The following is a 25,090-nucleotide window of genomic DNA, read 5'->3' as shown; positions in this document are numbered from 1 at the left end:
GCCTACAAGTGAGAGCCCCGTGAATATGAGGCTTGAACCCCAAGGGAAGGCTGCAGTTCCTGAAAGACTAATTCTACACCAGCAGGTGCCCCTGAAGTACAGGTGAATAAGTGGATTTAGATGGCTTTATAAGTAGCAATCCAAGAATGTTTTAGAGAGCAACGACTGTCCACACACAGCCAAAAATAAAGACATCAGTTTGATTTATTCTCCTTGGAGGCCGTCCTGGAGAAGCTGGATGCCGGTGTTTGTGCCTCAAACTCCCAGCTGAAAAGGCAGCTGGAAACGTAGAAAGAACAAGTGGAATAATGGGGCCATTACCAAGGTAGTGATAGACGTCAATGCAGGGGCTAGGAGGAGCATATGGTCAGGGGGCAGAAACCAAGGAGGGCTTCCGGTAAGTGGTGGCATCCAAGCTGAGTCACCAAGGGTGACTGGCAGGTGGATGGCCTGGCAGGAATGGGAAGGCAAAAAAGCCTCCAGAAATGATAACAGTGGCTGTACTTGGGTAGCAATGGATATTGGTGACTCCCCCACGCTAGCCCCTCTATTTTCCATTGTTTCTGTAAAGAGTATATATCGCTTTTATAATAAAAACATTTTTTTAAGAAAGTAAAGGTAACCATTTCAAAAGACTTGGAGAGTTTTCATGAGGATGTGGTCCATGTCTTGGTGGTGGAAATGGAGACCCCTTCCCTCTTGCACCCCTTCCAGCAGCCTCTCTCTGTTGCTGGCGTAATAGTTTGCTGGGGCTGCCACAACAAAGGACCCCAGGCTGAGGGACTTAGACAACAGACATTCATCTCCTCACAGTCGTGGAGCCTACAAGTTCAAGATCAAGGTGTCAGCAGGGTTGTTCCTCTCGAGGTCTCTCTCTTTGGCTTGCAGACGGCCATCTTCTCCCTGCGTCTTCACATGGTCTTCCCTCTGTGTGTCCGGATCCCAATTTCCTTTTCCTATAAGAACAGCAGTCACAGTGGATTAGGGCCCACCTTAGTGTCCTCATGTTAGTTGCCTCTATAAAGACCCTATCTCCAAAAACAGTCACAGCCTGAGGTCCTAGAGGTTAGGACTTCAACAGATGAATTTTCGGAGGACACAATTCAGTCCATAACACTGGGGTACAGATAAATAGTTCAGGATGAGTCTTTTGTTTTCCCCCATTGCTGTGGGAGAGTTCAGAACGTTAGTATTTACTTGATTTTTATGCAAGGATGCTTGATGCTGGAGAGGATGCATGTGGACTGTTAGAGCTCCTGCGCCCACCTGTGGGGAAGTACCAGGCACCACCGTCCATCCCAAGAGCCAGTTAAGAGCACACTGGATGGGAGTCCTGAAGAACACATGGAAATGTATCACCCATCTCCTGCGGGTGCGCCTGCATGCACGCATGAGTGAGAGCGCACGCACACAAACGCACGCACACATCACATACACACAGAAATACACAACCTCTGTCAATGATCATTCTAACTCTTTGTTATGGGATGTGGGTTGTTTTGGTGATGGGAGCCAGGATAGACAGAGGTAGAAATGGATTGAGGCAGAGACGATAATGTGAGAAAGGCTGTTGCCTTTAGAACCTAGGATGGCTTTATCCATCTGAGCTGGGCTCAAGACAGGGTGTTGTCTGCTCCCCTGATGTCAGCAGGTGTCTGGGAGCCAAGAGAGCCCTTAAGCACTCTGCAGACCAACCTCTCTCTGCTTGTCCACACACATCCCCCAGCACAATCCGAGAAGGCAGAGTCCCAGGTACTGCCCGTTACCAATTTCTACCAGATTTTCCGACTTTCACAGTCATGACCTTGGAGTGTCCTGCTCCCCTTTATAACTCCAGCTTCACAGGGACCAAACCCTTCCTTGATTTTCTCTGAGCACCACTGAGATGGGACGGAATTTTCAATGGAGGGACACAAACTCAGGTGGCCAAGAGCCCTAATCACCTGGATTTACAGAGCTCCAACCCTGGCTTACTTGCCAGAGTCCTAGCTCCATCTAGGACCACCCTGGCTCTCAGATCCCGCTCTCAGCCCCTTGCACCTTTCACATCCTCCACCTTTCCTTCTCCTTTGTCGGTAGCTCCTGACTTCCCCAGCAAGGACACTGAGTCCGGCCTCAGAGACCTTCCTGGGAAAGCCAGGGGTGGTCAGGGTCCGGCACTCCCCGGTTCCCCACGTTTCCATTCACAAAGCCACTCTGGGGTCCTCTCAGTGGGAGGACTGGGTCAAGGGTAAATTCCTCACAATGATAACCACCCTGATTATCATTTCTGTATCCTCCAAACCCCTTACTCAGAGAGGGTCTCATTTAGTATTCAACACAGCTTCCTCCTCAGCTCCATTTTACAGATGAAGAAACTGAGGCCCAGAGAGGCGAAGCGACTGGCTCAAGGTCACACAGTGGGTAAGTGGCAGGGACCCAGGGCTGTCTATCTTCAGTGGTGAAATTGTACTTAAATACAGGCGGGAGGGGAAACAAGGCCACAGGCTCAAGATCTGGCTCTCAGGAATGGGGCCAAGATTCCTTCGAGTTAATACACATCATCTCACAGGGCTGACCTCATAAATATCATTAGATCCTGCAGCCTCCACCCAGCCTGCCAGGGCCCTGGACGTGAGGAACTCTGTATCCTGTTCCCGGCCACAGCATGTGGAAATAGTGTGAACTAACGAAATATCACCAGCGAAGCTAAAAGCTGAATGCTCGTCTCCTGGCAGACGGCAGCTAGGAGACTGCTGACCCACACACACTGGCCTCCTTCCCTCCACCAGCTGGGAGGCCAGAGCGGGCTTTAGGAAGAACACTGGATAGGGGTGGAAGCAGACAGACCAGGCTCTGGTCTCTGCATGCTGTGTGACCTTGGACAAGTGACTTGACCTCTCTGAACTTAAGCTTTTTCATCTATAAAAAGAGGATAATGGGGTCCATTTCAGTAATATATACATGGAAGTGTTCCGCTGAAGGCCAGGCACAGTTTGGGGACCAAGGGGATGGAAGAGGCAAGGTCAGTGTGGGCATGTGACATCCATCTACGTACCCCGCCCACCTCATCACTGTTCAGAGTAAGAAACCCTGAAGCTAGGAGAAAATTCCACTAGGCACCGCTGCTGCCTTTAAGTAGAGGACCAAGGGGGTGGGAGTAGCCGCCTGTTAGGCCACACAAGGATCAGGATGGGGTTGGAGATCTCAAGTTCAGAAAGGCCACTTTGGGCCCCAGAGTGAATCATTCTTGAGAAGTTCGGATGTATTCTGTCATCAAACTCACCAAGGACTTAGGGCATAAACCTCCTTAGTGCCTGGCATGCTTGGGCATCCCCCGACCCCAGAGACTAGCTCAGTGAATAGTTCATGGCTTTGACTGCCCAGAATCCTTTACCTCCTCCCCACACAGTTCCTATGGTGTAGACTTGAAGGCGCCTTGCAGCCCAGGTCTGTGCAACCCTTGTAATTGATAGTGACCAGTTCAGGGGTGGTATATGACCAAACCAAGCTAATCACAGCCAGTGAAACTCAACTCTGGGAATTTTGACCAAGATCTTAGGGCAGTGGACTCCCTTTTCCCCACAGGACTTGGACCTGAAAGTTTACAGCACTGAAGGGGAGGGCAGTGCTGTAATCCTCAGGGGGACAGCCAATCTGAGAAGGTGGCCAATGCAGCACAAGACATTGCTGAGAAATAGAGAGAAACAGCATTCTCGTGGCAGTTGAGTTCTGGATCAAGCCATACCTGAACCTTCCTGGCCTTATCAGTCACATGAGTCAATAAAGGCCCCTTCTGCCTTTTTTTGGCATAGAATTTTTCTTTCTGCTCTGTGACCTTAGGCAAGTCACCTAACCTCTCTGAGCCTTGTTCCCTCATTAGTAAAATCCTGAAGGCAGTGCCTACCTTGTAAGGAGCGTTACAAGGACAAAAGCATGATGCAGTGTGCACTGCACAGTACTCAGCAAATGAGCGTGATTATTTCCCCAGATCCTAGCCAGGGATCTTCCTCTAGGGCTCGTCAAGATGCTTCATTCCCGCCCCCCAGAGCTCAGCTGTGCCTGTGACCTGGCCTCCCTGATGACCACCAAAGCTCTGTGTCCAGCCCGACCTCTCTCCAGAGGTCAGAGCTTTTGGGCACGTCCACCAGAATGTCCTCCAGGCGTCCCAAACCCAGCACAAGGTTCTGGCTGGTTCACTGCTCTCTGTGTGATTTGGGTCTGTCACCTTGGTCTTGGTTTCTCCACCTATAACATGAGAAGGTTGTAGTAGATGATTACAGAGGTGCCCTAACATCCCAGGACTCTCACCTCCCGTGTATCATCTCCCCAGCTTGACACCACTTCCTCCCCAGACTTACCACCTTCAAAAGCAGTGCCGCCATTCTCCAATGAACCCCAGGTTGAAAACTTAGAGTCAGCTTGGTCTTGTCCATCTTGTTAATCACAGCCCCCAAGTGCGGGAGAGTCTCCTCAGAGATGCTACCCTATCTCTACACCCCTCCCTGATGCCACTACCATCACCCTCGTCCAGATCCTAGACCTACACATCCGGTCCAGCACTGGCTTCCCCATCCAGGCCCCCCTCTGCTCCTTCCATCCTTGGAGCCAAGCAGTGGTCAATGAAGGACCGGTGCAGCTTCCCTCGCAATCCACCTCTGCATGGAGGCTGGGCCTCCTAACGTCACTGTCAGGAACTAGACTGCCCTATTGACAACGTCAGTGCCTGGAGATTCTTTTTAAGGCTGGGGACGAGAAGAGCAAGTTTTCATGGTGTTCATAGTAGATACTCAGTAAATATGTGCTGAATTCATTCATTCCCTCACGCTTTCCAAAGCACACCCCTTGGATGGTCATCTCCAATCCAAGACAGACCACCCCAGAGACCCAGTCTCATGAAAGCTGTGGCCATTCTCTTCACAAACGAGCACTTGCACGTGACTTTGGGAATACAATTTCAGAGGGTTCTTCGTCCCGCCGTCCATCTATAGAGCCAAGTTTACCCCTGTTTGAGCTCATTTTACAGATGGAGAGACTGAGATGCAAAGAGAGGAAGGAATTTGTTAGAGAACATGCAGACCATGTGTTTCTGGGAGGCACTAGGTCATCTTATGAAAATGCTGGGTCCACTCGCAGCTCCGGGTCCATAGCTTTGAGTAGTCAATCACGGAACCCCTAACATCTCTGTTTCCTCACCCATGAAAGAGGGACCAGGCCTTCACTGCAAGGCTGTAGTTAGATGGTGTAGGAATAGGAACCTAGCCCAGCCCCGTGCATGGAAGACAAGTCCTGCTCCATCCCTCTGCTTGCTTTTTCTCTTCCTTTCCTTGTAGGCTTTTGGAGGCTGGAGATGTTACTGCCATCTCGAGTGGTCACAGAAGGCTTTGTGGAAGAGGAGAGCCCTGCCTGAGCCTCAATTTTGGGTGCTGGAGGGAGTCAGGGTCCAAGGGTTATTAATAGGCCTGGCTCGAGGGGCCCAGGGAGGGTGAATGTGATACAGACACTCAGCACCATGGCTGGGGAGTACCTGACACCAGAAGGGGAGGGGGCCGGGGGCAGAGGGGAGCGCCACGTCCCAAAATAGCCAGAGCAGGAGCTTACATAGGTGGCCGTCCTACCGCTAGGCTCACTTCCTGACGGGACCTCCTACTGGGCCAGCCCTTCAGCGCAGCTTCCAGCCCTCCACCGCCATCTGAGGTGAGTGGCAGCTACTGGGGCTGGAGGAGGATGGAGGTATGCAGGGGGGAGGAGGCCAGCTGGAAGGGACAGCCACACGTCCCCTTCCCCCAGTAACACAGGCTGGGGTGGGGGCGGGCAGCTGTGGAGTCTAGGGCTGAGAGTACAATTCCTGGGGTCTCCATCCTAACTCCTGGTGTGACCTGAAGCAAATCCCTCCCCCTGGCTAAGTCTCGGGTTCCCCACCTATAGAACGAGAGGGGTGGAGCCAGACATCTGTGGGTTCAGGTGAGGAGGCCCCTTGCCTGGGCAGGGGAGGCAGGAGGAAGGGGTACGGAGGGCTGATGGGCTGACCTAATGACATCCTCTGATGTTCTGGCTGGGTGGACTTCAGCCCAGAGACGGTGTCAAGTTGATAGGAAGCTTCTGCAGCAGGGAGAGATGGAGGAAGGAGGGAGAAGGATGGGGCCTCTATTGATGTTCCAGCCTCTGCCACAGCGGCCAGTGTTTGGGGACTCTGCAGGAGCCGGTCTCTCATGGCTCAGACATGTGGGACTTGACTAGGCTGGGTCCTGAGCACTGGAGGAGCTCCATGGAGGGGGTCGCTGAACTTGAAGTTAGCACCCCCGGGCCTCTCTGAGCCACCGCCTTGCTGTGTGTTTTTAGGCCATTCATTGACTCTCTCTGGCCTCAGTTTCCCCACTAGCATAGCATAAGGATCCTTCAGCTGGGGAAGCAGATTCTCCAACTAGGTCCCTGGAGTGAGCTGAGCCTGGGGGTTGAAATGATAGCACAGAAGCCCAGCATCTCCAAGTTAACAGCCCAGCTGGGGGCAGGGGCAGCAGGGGCAGCTGAGGGGTCCGGGGAAGGCCTCACACTGCAAGAGATCAGGTTGGGAGCCGCAGCCTCGGCGCCTTGGAAGCCAGCTGGTGGGCTGTCACCTGAAGGAGCTGACTCACAGGGAGGGGGCCAGCTGGGGCCAGCAGCATCCTAAGGTTTCCAGGAAGGGCAGCCGTCCAGGGCCGAGCTGAGGGAGACTGTGTTGACAGCAGCGAGTGCGAGGGAACTTGAGCTACACGGCAGCTGGGCTGCTCTCCCCAGCGCCCCCATCAAGGACCACCATCTCAGCCCACCCACACCTGCCCACACCTTAAGCTGGAGTCTCAAGATCCCACCACAAGGGACCTCCCATACCATCAACACAGCAGAGGGAGACTGAGGCCCAGAGATGGGGAAGGTCACAACCCAAGGTCACATGGGGACGTCGTGCAGCCCCAGATCTAGAACCCAGGCCTCCTGACTCCCTGTCCAGTGCTCTGCACACTTTCGAGACAGCTGGTTGCAGACTGAATCCTTTGGAGACTGTGGGAACGAATGCAACTGGTCTCTGGCTGCATAAAGATTAGGAAGTGTCACATTTCCCAGAAATGAAGTTCAGGCCATAAAACCTGCTTCGTTTGTCCAGAAAGTGTAGTCTGAGGGTGCCACCCTCTCCCCAAGCATAGGCCTTCTGGTCTCCAAGTGGGGGGAGGGTGTACAGAGACTCCAAGTAGCCTCTCCCTACCCCCTCACTCCCCACCCCCAGTGGTTTATGGGGGCAGGAGTCTGGACCTGCACTATACTCCTTGGCTCAGGAGACCAGGAAAGCAAGTAGTTAGTGGGGATCTGAGAAGGGTTCTTTGAAAAGTCAGACTACGGAAAAAAAAAATTCGGTTTCCGTGTGTGGTCCCCTGGCCAGATGTGGGACGGGGCACCCGCGGAGGGCCCCAGCAGCACCGGCCTACCCGTGCCACCCCCTCAGTGGGTCAGGTATCCAGACCTCAGCGCTCAGATTTTGCAGCATAAATTTGCATCCAGGACAGACAGAGCGGGGGCTGAGGTAGGAGTGGAGGGAGAATGGGAGCAGGGTCAAGGGGCCCACGAGGGTGTAGGCCTGGCCCCTGCCAGTCCGGTATCCTCCCGGAAGCGGCGGGACATCTCGGAGGTGCGCTGATCCGAGACCCTGCGCCGCACCAGGACGGCGCCTCCTGCGTGCCCTTGACGGCAGGAGAACCCTCCAGACCCGGCTGGGGACGCGGGCGCCCGGTAAATTCCAGAGGTTGCCCCTTCCCCTGGCGCCCTGGCCGCAGCCCCTGGGATCCCAAGGCCCCCCCCCGGCGGGGCGGGGCGGCAGCGGCAGCGGCAGAGCGACGGCTCGCCAGCCCGCCGGCCCGGCCCGCGCAGCTCGGCGGCGCGGCTGAACTGAGCTGCTCTGGCCGCGCGCGGAGCCCCGCGCCCCCTGGCTCTGCGCCAGGCCGGCGGGCGTGCGCCCGGCGCGCGGCACTGCAGCGCAGGTCATATGAGCAGAAACGATGAGAAAAGCACTTTTTAATCTTTTCGCAGTTGCTCTGCCAGCTCAAACAGTTGCAGGATGTCGATGACAGACTTTCTCAACGCTGAGGACATCACGAAGGCAGTGGGGGCCTTTACCGGTGAGCAGCGCGCTCCCCTCCGCATCCCTCTCCCCTCATCCACCACCCTGGCCCCTGCACCCCGTGGGTCCCGCGGCCGGCCAGTCTTCCCCAGCGCTTCTCTGCCCACGCATCCGGCGGGGCGCTGGTGGAGCGTGGAGGGGGGTCCACAGCATTTCCCAAACTCTGCCCGGGGCCGGACTTGGCACAGGGAGAGGGCGGGGAGGCCGTGCGCCCTGCCGGACAAACGAAACTCTCGGGCGCCAAAGGCCGGATGGCCACGCTGCGAGGACCCGGGTCCCGGACCAAGGGCGAAGACAGGGGTGGAAAGCTGCACCTCTGGGTCCTTGTGGCCGCTCGGGGCTTCCTTTGCAAGGCACTTGGTGGGGGCTACAGGCGCATGCTTCTCTCCACGAGACCCCTTTCCAGACAGGCCTCTTTCTTGGCTCCCTGAACGTCCAAGCCCCTTCTCCGGGGCTCAGAGCTCAGCGCCCCCCGCAACGGATCTGCGAGGGAGCGAGGTGACCTTCCCGTAGCTGGCGCCCCGCTCTGCTCAGCCCTGCGAGGAGCATTCTCCGCGCTTGCAACTTCCAGCCTCCTCAGGCACCGAGGGAGGGGAGCCGGCAGTCTCATGTCTCCGAGCTGCCCTGGACTTGAGCGCTTAGCTGCTTACCTTCCTTCTCCCTCCTGTCACCCAGATGGGGAAACTGAGGCAGGGAGAGGGCTAGAAACTTGCCCAAGGTCACCTGGCAGGGCAGCAGGGGGGTCACCTCCGGATCTTGTCCCTGCCCACTCCCCCCCTCCCCCGTCTAGTGTCTGAGGTGGACAGAGCCGCTTTCCTCCCCTCCAGCCCAGGGAGGGAACAGTGAGTCTTCGTAGGATCGCCCCTACCCCGCCACCCCCGTCCCACACACACACATAAGCTACTTGGTCTAAAGTTTCCTTTCTCAGGTGTCCTTAAAAAGGAGCTCGGGACATAGAAAATTGGAGGAGGGCTCCCATTTCCTTTCTCTTGGCAACCCCTCCCCTGGGCATGAAGAAACTCTGGGAAGGCACCCTCCCAGGGCACTGCGATAGCCCACCCACTTCTCCTTGACCCATCTTGCTCCCTCTGAGAAGAAACCCAACTGGGAATTCTTGGGGAGCCTTCCAACACCCGCCCCCATTCCCACCAGAATGGATTTCTGCAGCAAAGCTGGGACTTCTGGGTCCTCCCCTTCCTCCTCCTACTGTGTGACCTTGAGAGAAACTTGTCCTCTCTGTGTTGAATTTCTGGCGACACAATCTATGACCAAGAAAAAGGTCGACCCTCCCTTCTCCCCTGCAGCATACACACATCATGTTCACAACGCCTCCAATTCCCCTGCCCACCCCGACTCAGCCGCCACCCAAAAGGCTTCGTGGAAACCAGGAAGCCCCTCTGCCTTCAAATGCTACCCCCACCATTAGTGAAGGGTACAGTGGAGGGTGGGGGTCCGGGTGGAGAGCCAGGGTGATCTGGGTGCAAGGCCACCTCTGCCACTGTGCGACCTCGGGCCAAGCCCCCTCGCCTGGCCTGGGCTCCCTCAGCCCTCCCGCGGAGGTGTGCCTCCTCCATCCCACAGGACTGGCCCTGCGGAGGCCATCAAAATGCTGTGACACCCACATTCTCCCACCCTTCCCCAGGCCCCTTGTCTGCCCTCATTTTCACCCCCTCTCTCCACCCCCCAACAGCTGTCGACTCCTTCGACTACAAAAAGTTCTTCCAAATGGTCGGACTGAAGAAAAAGAGCCCGGATGACGTGAAGAAGGTATTCCACATCCTGGATAAAGACAAGAACGGCTTCATCGATGAGAAGGAGCTGGGGTAAACTGAGGCCTGCAGGGGCTGCCCAGCCTGCGGCTCTGGGGGAGGGGCTGGGGGCTGGGGCTCTTGCTTCGGAGTTCCTGTTCATCTGCCCGCCTCTCTGCACCCTTCACAGAAAATAACCATCCGTGCCTGATCGCTGTTGCTTCCGGAAAATAAAATCCTCAGCACAAAGTGCAACTAATGAGATTAAATGATAGCCACTTAATATTGCTAATGCAATGATGCTACTTAATAACTGAATACCAACCAAGAGGCGGCTTTTCTCGTTGCCTAGCACCATAGGCAAGACAGAGCGCTCCCTTGACCATTTCATTGATTTTCATTCCTCTAAAAGGCAACTTCTACCATCCTGCAGACCCTTACCCTTCCGTACCAGCAGCTAGAACAGTTTCTGGGCAAGTCAGGGATGCAGAACCAGCTTTGGGGGTTCAGGAGTCCTAGGAGCAAGACAGAGAAGGTTATGACTAGGAAAATGCAAGCTGACATCAGCAAAAAAACCTCCCACCATCACCCTCTTGGCCACCCGGCCCATGTCTGCCAACCCTGCTGTGCTTTCTGTGACACTCTGGCCAAGACTGCCTCGAATTTTGTCAGAAAGAGAAGGGAGAGGGTGCGGAGAGGGGCTTTTCCAGTAGGGACTTCCCCATCCATCCTGTGTCTCCCCTAAACCATCCCACAAGGGTAACCTTTGTCTAGAACCTTCTCCTCCACCCTCCCATGCCCAATGTGCACACACACGCACGCGCACACACAGATGCTGCCTTCTACCTATCCTCCAGACATCACCTTCTCCAGGAAGCCTCTCCTGACTCTTCCCCTCACCCCCAGGTGAATGGATGCATCCTTCAAGCACGGCTCTCCACCTCCCCATCATTGCCTCCATCACACTGTGTGGTCTCTCCCAGAGTACACGGCCTCCTCCCTGTTTTTTCAGGTGGCTTCCTAAGATCATCTCTGTGCCCCCCGTTTCCAGCATGACCGTGGCACAGAGAAGACACTTTTGTGTTTATTGCGTTGGCTGAATCAATAAACAAATGTAGGTGCCCTGGCTGAAGTGAGGGCAACCCTTTGCAGAGGACAGCCTGTCCTTCCCTGCACACCTACCCGCGAAGCATAGGCATGGTGGGGCTACCTGGCCCAGCACAACTGCACGCATGCTCGCTGCTCGCCCCCTGTCCCAGCCGCCTGCTTCCCCGGTGCAGACGCCAGCCCACCATCCACACGGTGCTCCTGCAAGGCGACCCTGGCCTGACTCCCTCCCCACTTTCTCCCTTTCCTCCTCCAGAACCATTCTGAAAGCCTTCTCCCCAGATGCCAGAGACCTATCTGCTAAAGAAATCAAGACACTGCTGGCTGCTGGAGACAAGGAGGGGAATGAAAAGATTGGGGTCGATGGTGAGTAGCCATGACCTGGGCACGTGGTGGATCTCAGGATGTTTGGATGCTAAAAGCTCAGAGCTATGTCCCTCCACCATGGGAAGGGGAGAAGGAGGGGGGGTCCCCCACTCCCCAAGATTAGAAGAAAAAAGCCAATCCATTAGGTCTGAGAGCTCTCTCATGTAAGCTAGGCAAAGAAAAAAACTGGTATATTTTTTTCTAGATTTGAATAACCCAAAAGGAATAGATTCTTTTTTTTCTCCCTGCTGTGTAAGGAATCCAGGAGAATCTGGGATTTTTCCTGAACTTTGTCTGTACTTTTGCCTGAGTTCTGGTCCCAGCTTTGCCCAAACTGGCTATGTGACTTTGGGCAGTCTCTCTCCTGCTCTGGGCCTCAGTCTCCCATCTGTAACCCAAGGAAATGAGGCCAACTGATCCCCCAGGACCCTACTGACTCTCACATTCTCAGATTCCAGGGATGGAAATTCATTATCTCCTATCCTCCTCAGCATCTTGTCCTGGGTGTCCTGTAACTTCGCCTCAAAACCTATTTTGGCTTCACCCAAATATACCATTTCAGAATTGCACGAGAGCCAGGAAAAAACAGCCAGCCAGGGATGAGGTGGGAATTAGGAAAAGGAACATCTGGCCTGACCTTGCTTTTCAAGCTTTGCTTTCAGAACAGACGAGGGGCTGGCGGTCCACCGTCCCACATCCTTCTCCATTCAGATCTAACCAGCATTCACATCCCAGCATCATTATCTTTCTTAGCAGCACAACATCCTTGGGAATCATATCCATTTTGCAGATGGGCAAAGTGAGGTTGAAGGTGCTTGGCCTGTCCAAAGATCTAGCACATACGTGGGGGAGCGGGGATTTAGAACCAGTTCTGAATATCTCTGTCCAATATTCTATGCCATATCAGTGCTGGTCCTCGTGATGGTCCTTTCTGCCAATTTAAGAGAAAACTATGTGTAGGTGCTCGGCCTCTGGGCCCGTGCTGTCTGGGTTCAAATCCCAGCCCAGCCACTTGCTAGCTGTGTGACTTGGGGCGATTCAAGTAACTACTCTGGGCCTCAGTTTTCTCGTCTCTGAACTGAGGATAACGATAGTTCTTATCTCATAGGATTGTCAGAGGATTACATTTGTTAATGTGTGACGTGTGTAGAACAGTGGCACAGAAGAATTGCTGTATACATGTTTGTTAACTACTTTTTTAACAGGAGCTAGGTTGTATTCATCCTTGTATCCCCAGTGTCTAGCCCATACCCAACCCAAAGCAGGCACTTAATAAATATCTGTAGCTTGAGTGTGAAGTCCAGCCCCCTATGCCCTGCTTGCTGTCTGCTCTTCACCAGCTGTGACCTTGACCATCACCTCTCCATACCTAGGTTCCAGTGTCTGACAAACGGGGTGCACAGTTTTATCCTAAGACCTGCTTGGGCTCGTTGTGAAAATTAAGCGGCTGCTGACACAAAATTGCCTTGGGAAATGTACAAGCGGTCTGAACGTGGGCATAGTTTATTAAATTTTTATGCCAGAAATGAGAATGGAGAAACTTTAGACAGGTTAGATGCAATGAGCCGCCTGACCTCCTCATGCCAGCTGCCCTTCTTGTGGCTGGGAAAGAGGGAGGTGGTTTTAAAGGAGTTGAAGCAGAGGGCGCTGGAGGGAAATGGGTGGCTGGTCTAGGCGATTCCAGCGAGAGGTTTGTCTCTCCCACACCCCCATCCTCACTAAGTCACTTATCGGACAGTTCCACCCCGAGCTCGGTTCCCCCCGTGACCCCAGCTCAGGCCTTTGGACCTCCCTCCCGTTTTTATTTGCAGCCAATAGGCTACAGCTCAGAAGCAACCTACACGGTGAAGGAAAACCAGGCCAGATCCTGGCCTGCTTCCCTGCCTCCCTAACTGCCCAACTCACATCTGAAAGCACTAACTCAACTCTTCCATCAGACCCAACAGATATTTACTGAGTAGCAACCCTGTGCTGGGCAGTGGGGGAAGCAAAGTGGAATTAGACCCAACCCTCAGAGGCACCAGTTCTTGGCCGGGTGCCGCTGAGCTCACTGGGATTTTGTGAGGATTCCGTGACACGATGTATGGCAGTGTTGAGTGCAGTGCCCCGTGCACAGTAAGTGCTCAGTAAACAGCGGCTGCCACACTATTTCTATTCTACCTGCACGATGTTTACAGCTCTAGGATTTATACACAAACACACAGTAATACCAGGCAGAGGCCGGGAGGTGCAGACGAGCTCTTCAGAGAGGGAGACAGTGGGCACTTGTGTGGAACTGGAGACCACGGGCAGGGCTGCCACAGGCCAGGAGGGCAAGTGGAGGGAGGTCCAGGCGAGGCCTTGGTATCAATCAACAAAGGCACTAAGGCTGGGAAGTTTAGGGCATGTTTAGAAAGGGGCAAGAAGGTTGGTTTGCTGAGGGTGGGAGGGGAGAGAGAATTATTAGCAGGGTGAGGAACGTGCACCCGGCCCGATGCTGGGCTCTGCACACATGTCACCTCATTTGAACTTAGGATGACAAAGGACATAGATGCAGATGCAGAAAGAGCAGCTCCGGTGCCCAAGGTGACATGGATTCAAACCCAGGTCTGTCTGCCAGCACAGTCCAGGCTCAGGCCAACCTGGTGAAAGTCTGGAAATCAGGGCAGAACAAAACAGGGGGGCAAGAGATGAAATGGGCAGTGAGCACAGATCACCCGAGGCAGGGGGGCCCACACCTCATGCTTTTGAGGTGGGAAGATGCAGACACGCCCCCTCTCCGCTTCCGCCCCCAAACACAGTACTTTATCTGGAGGGCGACAGGAAGGATGGGTGTGATGGTGCCTAATAAACAGCGGGATGGGAAGAAGAGCCCTTCGTGGGCCCAGAACTTTCTATTTTAGACTCTCTGCTTTGCTGCCCACTCCCGCTACAGGCCAAAGAGGCTGAGGCCTGTCCACCAGCCGGAGGATGCCTTCAACTCCCGGTAGGACCTGGGACAAGTCACAGAACTTCTCTGACCTTCAGCTGCCCGCTCTTTAAAATCAGGGGTCAGATCGCTGGCTGATCACCGGGGTCCCTTCCAGCCCTGGGACTCTCCAGGTGCCCCAGTGCATACACCTCTAGACAGAGAACCAGGTTGGCACCTAGGCTCAGCTATGTGACCTTGAATAACGATAGCAATGACATCTAACTTCATGGAGTCCTCTGTGTGCCAGGCACTGTGCTTAGCGTTTTACTCATTTAATCTTCCCAGCTTCTTTGAGGATACTATTACTATCCCCATTTTACAGATGAGGACACTGAGTCTCAGAGAGGCTAAGAGTTTGCCTAGGAAGAAACAAGGTCAAGCTCTGAGTTCAGGCCTGTCCAGATCCAAAGCACATTCCCTGTGCTGCCTGCTTCATTCATTCATCCATTCATTCAAAGTCAAAGAGCATCTACTGTAGACGATTTTATTTCTTGACTTATTGCTTGCTTCTCTCTCTCCCACTGGGTTGGATGTCATGTCCACAAGGGCAGGAACTTTGTTTTGTTCAGCTCTGACCCCAGCACCTAGAATAGGGCCTGGCACATAGGAGGGGCACAAGAAAAGTTTGATGAATGAATGTGTCCAGTTCTGGGGATGCAATGATGAGGAAGTATGGTGTATACGGAGAGGTCCACAGGCTGAGGGTGGAGACCCACTTGGGCTGGGGCTTGCAGGTGCTAGGGGATTCTAGAACCAGGGATACTGCCTCTGTCTGTAGCTGCTTGCCCTTCTGAAGGTGAGTGATATTTACCAGGTCCTTTAGGATCACAGGTTGATGGGAGTGGGTAGAAAGACAAAGTTCTAATAATACCCCTTTGCTTTCCCACTTCTGGGCAACTACTTCCAGGAAGCTCAAAGACTTCTATAGATGTGGTAGATTGATTCTCGATGGCCCCCCTTGAAAGCCTGGTGTAGAGCTGGTAAAGGGGGGGTTTAAAGCAGAAAAGGAGGGAGAAGGTGATCAAAGTTGGAAGGTGCCCCCAAACCCAGGGATCAGTAACAGGTGAGACTAGTAAGTGGCAGGTTCTCTCTCAAGTACCTGTCCTTCCCCACGGCGGGTCTCCAACAGCACCTGGCATCAGAATCACGGACGGCTTTTCACGACACAGATGGCTGGCTGGGCCCCATCCCCAGAGTTTCTGATTCCTTAAGTACGGGGTGGGGCCCAAGCATTTGCATTTCTACAGAGTTCCCATGTGGTGCTCATGGTCCGGGGACGACATTTTGAGAACCACTGCCTTATAATCATCCTAGAAAATAGATGCCATCCCTCTTCCGGTTTGTAGTTGAGGAAACTGAGGCACTGAGCGGTCAAGAAACATGCCCAGGGTCACTCAGTAGCAGAGCCAAAATTGAGACTCAGAGGTCCAGGCAGGACCCTCTGCCACACTGCATGTGTCCCCAGCCTGGGTTCTCCATACCCAATACCTGCCCGCATGGACCGTGTAGGCTGCTGGGAATAGCGGGTACCATCCGTGTGGCACTTCCTTCCGTCCTCGCAAGAGCATCACAAGACATGCTCTCACTGTACAGACAAGGAAACTGAGGCTCAGGGAAGTGGGGTGACTTGCCCAGGATCACACAGCTACTCAGCATTGGAGCGCCGCTTCAAACCTCGACATTCTCTGCCCCGCCACGCTGTCGACAGGAACTGTATACCCCGCATATATCACATGCACACACGCAATCCTAGTTAGTTTCCCTGAAACCTGATCCCAGTGGCAGATCCCGTTTCCTGTGCTTCAAGCTTGTTCCAACTCAAGAGCCTGTGGTTTGCTTTTGTTTCCGTGGCTGAAAAATTTAGTCATAATGATTGCCTGACCCTTGCAGTCGTTTCCGCATGCCTGAAGGCATTTGCTTTTTCTGCTTCCTTCTGGCAAAAATCTGTTCTCTTTTATCCTTAAGTAGCATATTTAACATGGGAGGCAGGAGGGAGGGAGTAAGCCCTCATGCTGAAACTCCTGAAGTCAGGCAGAAAATACAACCTGTAGAGTGCCGCTACCGGCAGTGTGAATGGCCAAGGCTTCTCCTCTCTCTGGACATCCATGTCCTCATCCCGAAGCAGGGTTAAAAATAACCACCTTCAAAGGTTGTTGCAAGAATTGTGAGTGTTCTGGAAATGGTTCCTTTCCTCTTGTTTTGTGTGCTTTCTCTTGTAAGCTACCTCAAAACCCTTTGGAAATAGTGGAATACCCACTCTCAAAGGAAATGAAATGGAGTCTAAGATGGGAAGAAAGTGAGAGGGACAAAAGGAGAGTCATGCCTGCCTCCCTGTAATTCCAGCCCTCCAGCCCCTATGGGGTTTGATTTCCAAGCAAGGCAGGACATGCACATCGGGGCCAGCCCGCAGCCCTGATGGCAGAGCCCCAAGTCATGCAGTGTTTTGTCCTATTTCATTACATCCTCATCCCAGCCCAATATGGTCTGGGGGACAGAGTCTGTGGTCCCCAGTGAAAGATGTGGAAAGTGAGGCCCAGCAGACGTGAAGTGCCAAAGTCACACAGCAAGCCCTTGGCCGAATGGAACCTAGGTCTCCTGAGTCTGCCACTCTCTCCACCAGGCTGAGCTGGGACATTCGAGTTATAAATGGTTTCTGTGCTTAGCAAGATGCTCGTTTTTATTCCCGTGTGGACTCTCCCTAACTTCCGACCTTATGCTGCACTAGATAAGATTTAGCCAAAGGAGGGAAAGCAGCACTCCTTATATAACTGCCCTCCTGAGAAAAGGAGCAGTAGTGAGGGCAGAAAGACTTTCCTTCTCCATTAATCCCTCTCCTGCCTCTGGAGGTTACAGCTTGATTCAAGAACCCAGGGCTGTTCAACTCCAAGCTCTGAGAAAGAGACACATCCTGCCACGAGCCAGGCCTGAGTTACAATCTTCCTGGCTGTGTGACTCTCGGCCTCAGTTTCCCTGTAAGTAAAATGGGGATAAGAGAGCTGGCGAGGATGAAATGGGACAGCTCGCAGGGCGGTGCCTGGCACAGAGTGTGCCCCCAGGACTGTTTACCGGCTCTTTGCGGCCATCCAGCTAGACCCCAAATGACCCAGCCTCCCCGTTCTCTGGGGTGGGAAAGCGATCCCTGTTTGCAATACCAGTTTATAAGAAACCCAGCCTGGGAGCTATTTAGAAGTGAGGTGATAAACCGGAGGCCGGTGCCTTCACCTTGGTCATCACGACAGAGGGGAGGAGAGAGTCTTCCAGGCGCTGACTCAAAGTTCATCTCATTTTCACCTCGGGCTGTCAGCGGGCGATGCTCTCACCTGTCAGTAGCTTCTAATTTTGTCCAATCCCCACAGCGCCGGGAACGGGGACAAACCTCATTAGGCTAATTTCAGTTTCTTAAGGGACAGGAGAGGAATGAGTCCGCCCATCCTCTGCCCCTTTCCTGCTGCACCCCATCCCCACCCCCACCCCTTGTCTCTTCCTGATTGGATGATGAAGATACCAGCGAGCTGGCCCCCGGGGCCTCAGGTGAGGCTTCCTTGGCAAAGGTAGAGATGCACCTGCATTTTTATAGGAGGAAGGACTCTGGACCCCGCCCCCCTCTACCCAGGAACACTCTCCCTCACACCTCAACAGTAAGACTTGATTGAACTGTGCTCCCTCTGTGTGCCAGGCACCACTGTACCTCGTGTAGTCCTCACTGTTGCCGTATAAGGAGATACTCTCATTGTCCCCATTTTACAGACGCAGAAACTGAGGGGCACAGACTGAGTGTCCGTGGACAGGCGTGTTAGGGATAGAATCCTAACTCGGATGGGATAGACAGTGTCAGAAACTTTCTCTTTGGGCGCCCCGTGTCCTCTGTCTGTTTACATCTTCCTGTCTTAGTTTTGGGATTTTTGTGGCTATTGTTGTTATGATTTCAAAGCCCCAGCCTGTGCCAGTTGTGCTGAGGAGATCCAAGGAACTAACATTTATAAGCCATCTCCTACGTGCCAGGCATCTTTCTGTATTTTCTCATCTGGTCTTCCCAATAGCTGTGCACGTCGACGTTATCATACCCATTTTACACATGAGAAAATTGAAGCTCAGAGAGGTCAGGTGGTGACCTAAGGCCACCCAGCCAGAAAGTGATGGAACAAGATTCAGATCCAACTCCAGGATTACTGGAACGTTGTCGGCAGGTGCCAGGCAGGACAGGAAATGGTGGGGGATGGCAACAACCAGGCCAAGAAATAAAGGTTACAGTGCCATTGGTGGCATCCTCACCCTGTGCCGGGCAGCAGCCAGGCATTTCATGGACTTGGTTTTAAAGTGGCTGGAGCAGCAATCCCACTACTGGGCATATACCCTGAGGAAACCATAATTCAAAAAGAGTCATGCACCACAATGTTCATTGCAGCTCTATTTACAATAGCCAGGACATGGAAGCAACCTAAGTGTCCATCGCCAGATGAATGGATAAAGAAGATGTGGCACATATATACAGTGGAATATTACTCAGCCATAAAAAGAAACGAAATTGAGTTATTTGTAGTGAGGTGGATGGACCTAGAGTCTGTCATACAGAATGAAGTAAGTCAGAAAGAGAAAAACAAATACCATATGCTAACACATATATATTGAATCTAAAAAAAAAAAAAAATTTCCGAAGAACCTAGGGGCAGGACAGGAATAAAGACACAGATGTAGAGAATGGGCTTGAGGACATGGGGAGGGGGAAAGGTAAGCTGTGACAGTGAGAGAGTAGCACTGACATATATACACTACCAAACGTAAAATAGATAGCTAGTGGGAAGCAGCCACATAGCAAAGGGAAATCAGCTCGGTGCTTTGTGAGCACCTAGAGGGGTGGGATAGGGAGTGTGGGAGGGAGACGCAAGAGGGAGGAGATACGGGGATATATGTATATGTATAACTGATTCACTTTGTTATAAAGCAGAAACTAACACACCATTGTAAAGCAATTAAACGTCAGTAAAGATGTTAAAAATAAATAAATAAAGTGGCTGGAGCCAAAGAAGCATCTTGATAATAACAGCTCCCAAATGCTGCATGCTGGCTACGGATCAGGCCGGCGACAAGGGATTTAGTGCTGGTTCCTCTGAACAACCCAAGGAGGCCCACTTTACAGATGAGGAAACAGGCTCAGTGAGGTGAAGTATCTAGTCCCAGGTCACAGAAGCAAGAAATGGGAGTTGAGGGTTGACTCCCAGCTCCCTTGCTCCAAACTCCGGAGGAGAGCTAGAAAGGCATCTTCTAGACCCGAGGCTGCACAGATAAGAAAACAGAGACCTGGAAGTGTGAGGTGTCTTGTCCGGGGACACGAGTGAAAAGCAGGACCAAGACCAGAGCCCCATCCTCTGATGCCCATTCTCCATCCCGGCGTCCTACCGCTAAATCACTTGACCTAGACTTTACAGGGTCTTTGTATGTTTGCTCATTTGTTTTTCTCTCAGGAGAGACCTAGATGTTTTAGAGGAGACTTTTTTTTGATAGGAGGGCATTAGTTAATTGGCTGGTTCCTGAGCTCTGCGCCAAGAGGTGTACAAAATGTACAAAAGAGGTGACTCCTGCCTTCAATTTGTCTCCAAAGTGCCCTGCTCCAGGTTCTGGGTGGACAAAATTAGAATCCTGTGTTCTCTTCAAAAAGCCAGGGCATGTGCCACTGTGACACCCAGCTGCTTCATGGTGGATCCCCAGGGTCTGTTTTTAGAGGCTTTTGAAAACCCCACAGGTCCAAAACCTCTCCCATAGTCAGGCTCCAAAACGTCTGACCTTCCACCGCTGGAGAGTCCCTTGGTTGGTGTCCCTTGGTCCCCTTCATGCTGACTGCCCCAAATGCCATCTGGTGTGAAGGTGATGGTCAGGCTCTTTTCTGAGGGGCAGCCCAGAACCCGTAACTTCTAGGGTGAGGATTGGGGGGAGGGGGCAGGTAGATGGAAGTCAGGAAACGGTAAGGACCAACTTCCCCTCTTGCCAGTCACTCCATGAGCTGGTGTTGGTGGACGGACTCATGTCTCCTTTATCCCAGGACAGAGCAACTCAGTGCCCAAGGACAGGCTTTACTGGCTCTGGCCAGTTTTCCAGATCAAATGGCAGGTTAAAGCTGGAGAGAGTTCATGCTTCCAGCCGATCTGGGATGCTAGCGCCATCAGGAACGGCCTCTCCACCTTGATGTAGGGGGTGTTCATGGGACCTCAGGCCAGCTCCTGCCCCTGCCCCTTCTTTTCCGCGTGACCCTGCCCCTTCTTTTCCGCGTGACCCTGCCACTTGACCTCTCCAGGCCTCCACTTCCCCATCTATAGAATGGGAATCGTCCCACTCACCTCCCGGGGCTGAATTATAGGCAGTAAGTCAGTACTTTTTGAACCCTGAGGAGGACTCATGAGCCATGCCATCCATTCATCCATCTGTCCATCCATCTGTCCACCCATTTGACGTTTGTTTATGGGCACCTGCTGGGGGCCAGGTGTGTTCTATTGCTAGGAGAGCGGTGAACAAGATGGACAGCGCCCCCTGCCCTCCTGGAGTTTATGTTCTGGTAGGGGGAAACTGACAAAAAGTAAGTACGTACATAAATAAGATCATTCTCAGAGAGTGCTAAGTACTATGAAGTAATAAAAAACGGCTAATATGACAGTCATGGGGGTGGTGATATTTGAGCTGGCTCCTGTGTCATTCTAGACCTAGGTCAAAGTAGGTCGGAAACCTCCAGGGTAAAGAGGGAAGTTTGAATCACGTCCGCTGTGTGATCTTGGTCATGCCACTTGACTCTTGGGCCTCAGTTTCCCGATCTGTAAAACGCAGACAAAAGTGTCTCTCCCATGGAGGAAGTGATTCTTAAAAATAAGAATTTTTTAATTCTATAAAAATCGGCAATACTAATCAAAGTACTAACGATAAAAGACATCTCAGAAGAACCACCTGGCTTAGCGAGGTGCTGTAGGATCAGAGGAGCTCGTGGCTGAGAAAGTGGATGCTTTGACACCTGGCCCGTGAGAGGCATTCTTAATGTTTCGTGTTCGGGTTGCATTCCTGTCACTGTGATCGTTCAGCCAGTGATTCTGAGGGTTTTCAGGGCCAGCAGGAGAACCCTTCCCCTCTCCCACCTTGAGTCGATACCCAGGCCCCTAAATCCAGGCCACCTGCCTTTCCTGGCCTCAGGGACTACTTGGGGACAGGAGAGAGTGGTGTCCATTTCCCGGGTCAAACCCCAGAAAGGTGAGGAGCCCTCCACCTGGCGGGGGTCAGTGGCAGGTCATTTCCATGATGATAGCACGTGTCGGTTTGGGTGGTTTTTGTTTTTTCACTTTGTAATTTTTAAATACTTCTAGCTCTGTTGACGAGGTCTAACAATAGTACAGCGAGTTCCATATCCCCCTCGCCCGGCATCTCCTAATGCTAACGTTTTACATAACCATGTGCATTGAAGAAATTACACTGGGAGGTTCTTACAATACATGCTTCATACTAAGCCTGGGGAGGGTGGGACATACCTCAGGGGAGCCCCAGATACCTCTTGTGGCCTTTCTGAAACCACTTCACATTCAGTTTTTCGTTTGTCTCTCACTAGGAATTGTTACCGCCCCCTTCCTTCACTGCATGGGCAGATGGGGGAACAGATGCCCAGAGGGGGACCTTTCCCAGCAAACAGGGCCAGGCTGGGCCTCGAAGCCTAGCTCTTGATCCCCACCTGCGCTGTCCCCACATCACAACACTACGTTTCCAGAGGCGATGGTGACTTACCTGACACCCCCCAGTGTTTGGCAGGCTGGGGACCTGGCATCTCAGAGACACGTATTGGAGAGGGTGGCAAACTCCTTCTGTCCTCTCTTGTCCCCTGGAGAGAAAAACAACAGAGAAGACTCTCCTAAAATAAATCTTCCAAATAAAGGTCTCAGAAGACCTGGCTAGTGAGCAGCACCCCTTCTAACCAGCACACGAGGGCCCCGCAGTTGAGAGGACATGGAAGGGGGTGCAGAGGGGTCCCCAAGGCGGCCTGAGGCCTCCTGTGCACCAGCACTTCTCTTCTGACTGTCTCTGGATCAAGAAGCAAAGCCGACCTTCCTTCCTTTTACAGACAATGCTAGTGAGGCTCAGAGAGGCTAGGCGCCTTGTCTGAGGTCACACAGCCCGTCAGGGGAAGAGCCAGATTCGGGGGCCCAGGCCTCTTTAGCTGAGCTCGTCCTATCACACAAGAGGCCAGCCCAGCACGGCTATTGGGTCTTTCCTAAATACACCCCATTGCATCCTGCCCTCTGAGCCTTGACCCCTCCATCTGCTTTCTCCTATGGGAATTCTGCATCTTCTTACAGGCCTGTATCAGAAGCCACCTTTCCTCTGAAGGTTTTGCTGATCCCTTAAATAGAAGGCACCTCTTCTCCTGTGATTGCGAAGTCTCTGTGCCTCTCACGTCTTTTCACAAACACATGTGGTCCCCTCGGTGTCAGCTGCGGAGCCAGGAGGTGGGATGGAGGGAACAAAGCCAGTGGGGGCTGCAGCCTTATGGTCCAACGGGGGAGGCAGACAGCAAGTGAATAAGCAAGAATATACTCAGAAGTATTTCGAGAGTGGTGAGTGCTGGGAATATAATAAATAACGGTGAGAGCAAAGAGGATCGCAGTAGGGGGTGGGTCACTGCTTGTGCCCTGAGAGTGGTCAGAGAAGGCCCCTTGAGGGGTAACGTTTAAGCTGAGACCAGGTAAGTGAGAAGGAGCTGGCTGTGAGGCAGCCTGGAAAGTGTACCAGGCAGTGAGAACAGCAGGTGCAAATATCCTGTGGTGCGAATGCCCTCGGCGTGCTTGAGATTCAGAGAAAAGGCCAGCAGCACAGAGCATTTCGTGATATCATCTTCTTCCAGAAGCTCCTGGGGTGCAGGGACCATCTCCGGCTCCCCTGTGTCTCCCCTCACCTGGTTGGGACATCCCTTTGTTCATTTTTGTGGAGCTGGATTCAATAGAGGGACATCTGATCAACCCCTGGTGCTGACACCAGTCTCTGACCTCCTTAATTAATATTAAGGCTAAGCAGAGCAGATAGACGCTGCTGGGGAGATGGGGGGGGGGCACTGTGGCTTGCAGGCAAGCCCACACGGAGGGGCCTGGACCCCAGAGCTTGAATCCTCAGCCACTTACAACCTGGACACTCTGAAAAGTCACTTCTCCTCCCTGGGCCTCAGTTTTCCCCTCTGTAAAATGGGGATAATAACTCCCAGATCCCTGAGTGTTTGTGAAGATTAATGAGGATTCAGAGCCCAGCTCGTTCTGAGCACCTGGACGCGCTCACCCCTCTGAGCTGAGGTCACGGGCTCCAGGGTCTGGCTCCGTCCCCCAGATGAGGAGGAGCACACAGTGGTTCCTGGCTGCTCACCAGATCGCTTTCCCCGGACCTTCTAAATCAGAAAGTTCAGGGCAAGGGGACTCTATATCTTCTCAGATCCTGCTGGTGACCCTCATGGGCTAAGACAAGTGGCTATGAAAGAGCTCAGGGTCCAAAGTCAGACACACCTGGGTCTGAAGCCTGGCTCTGCTTCTTACTAGCTGTGTGATGTGATAGACATTGCTGGACTCTGAGCCTCAGTTTCCTCATTTGTGGAATGGGAATAATGATAAAATGCACAATATGGGATTATGTCAAGAGTCAAATGAGATATTGTATATAAAGCACTTAGAAAAGGGACTGACATGATTAACATTCAGAAAACTATCATCACCACTATCATTATAGTTATTATTACTAACAATTTGTGGGTGACAGGACATCGTGAAGCGAAAGCTATGGTAGGCTCATCATTTCGCATCTCACCTCGTTCATTCACTCATTCATTCATTCATCCCCACGCTCACTTGCTCCATCACTTCAGCTTTCCCTTCTGCAGCAGATTCAACAATCAAGAGAAAACACCAATGGGGGGTGAGGGGGCCGCAGTCAGGTCCTGGCCGGTCTCTGTTGCACGGACCACCTCTGACTCACCTCTGTCATTTTCTTTTGCAGACTTCTTTGCTCTGGTGGCTGAAAGCTAAGAGGCTCTGACTGCCCAGGTCTTGTCCTTCTCTGCCCCAAACACCCGATCTCAGCCCCACTTGCTGCCCTCCTGCCTTTCTGTTCAGTTTGTTTATGTTATTTTTACTACCCCCGTCCCTTGTGGCCCTCGAAGGACACCATTCTTCTGGAAAATGATGGAGATGCAATAAAGGCTGTACCAATCAGATTCTGCTGCTTGAGAGAAACCAGGCCTGGTGGGGTGTGTCTCCTGCCTTGGCCTTCCAGGCTCACCTGCACGGGGATGGGGCAGGATACGGACAGAAAAGATGAAATGGAAGGGAAATTTACTGAGCCCCTCCTTGGCCTTTGGCACGTGGGTTGCCCATTCATCCTTGAAACCACCCATAAGGTAGGTGATGAAACTCTGTTTTACAGGTGCAGAAACTGAGTCTTGGAGAAAGTGATGTGTCTAAGCCCACACAGCTAGGACTTGTGGATGGTTGGATAGATGGATGGATGGATGGACAGATGGATACTCATTAATACTCTTTTTGTTGCAAGTGATAGAAACCCAACTCCAAGTAACTTAAGAAAAAAAGGAAGAAAAAACAAAGACTTGGTTATGCTCCTGAATAGTCCAGGGGTAGATCTTCAGGAAGAGCTGGATCAAGGAACTTAAGTGATTTCATCAGGATTAAGTCCTTCTTTCCCCATCTCTGAGCACTGCTTTCCTTTATGCTGGATTCATTATCAGGCAGGCTCTCCCTCCTGATGGCAAGATTCCTCCAGCCACTCAAGGTG

At 52.7% G+C, this 25,090-nt stretch overlaps 1 protein-coding gene and 1 long non-coding RNA gene across 2 annotated transcripts in view; one reads left to right on the top strand and one right to left on the bottom strand.

Moving 5' to 3' along the window:
• Positions 1 to 8,013: 8,013 nt before the first annotated feature.
• Positions 8,014 to 24,513, top strand: PVALB (parvalbumin). Its single transcript, XM_068560759.1, has 4 exons — positions 8,014 to 8,126; positions 9,819 to 9,951; positions 11,240 to 11,349; positions 24,299 to 24,513. Exons 1-4 carry the CDS (start codon positions 8,066 to 8,068, stop codon positions 24,325 to 24,327), a joined length of 333 nt encoding a protein of 110 aa, XP_068416860.1. The 5' UTR covers positions 8,014 to 8,065; the 3' UTR covers positions 24,328 to 24,513.
• Positions 9,835 to 25,090, bottom strand: part of LOC137775100 (uncharacterized) — a 34,093-nt gene continuing 18,837 nt past the window's right edge. The window contains exons 2-3 of the long non-coding RNA XR_011075977.1: positions 22,052 to 22,145; positions 9,835 to 10,391 (exon numbers count right to left, since the gene is read on the bottom strand). This is a non-coding gene — a long non-coding RNA (uncharacterized lncRNA). The remainder of the gene's footprint in view (positions 10,392 to 22,051; positions 22,146 to 25,090) is intronic.

The sequence above is a fragment of the Eschrichtius robustus genome, chromosome 13 (genome assembly GCF_028021215.1).
Source record: "Eschrichtius robustus isolate mEscRob2 chromosome 13, mEscRob2.pri, whole genome shotgun sequence".
NCBI lineage: Eukaryota > Metazoa > Chordata > Mammalia > Artiodactyla > Eschrichtiidae > Eschrichtius > Eschrichtius robustus.
This window is presented reverse-complemented; position numbering and strand designations above follow the sequence as displayed.

Bases quoted from the DNA above. Each gene is read 5' to 3' on its own strand.
- PVALB (XM_068560759.1), top strand. From the start codon at position 8,066: ATGTCGATGACAGACTTTCTCAACGCTGAGGACATCACGAAGGCAGTG. The intron at 8,127-9,818 runs GTGAGCAGCGCG...ACCCCCCAACAG, and splicing joins GGCAGTGGGGGCCTTTACCG to CTGTCGACTCCTTCGACTAC. The intron at 11,350-24,298 runs GTGAGTAGCCAT...TTTCTTTTGCAG, and splicing joins TGAAAAGATTGGGGTCGATG to ACTTCTTTGCTCTGGTGGCT.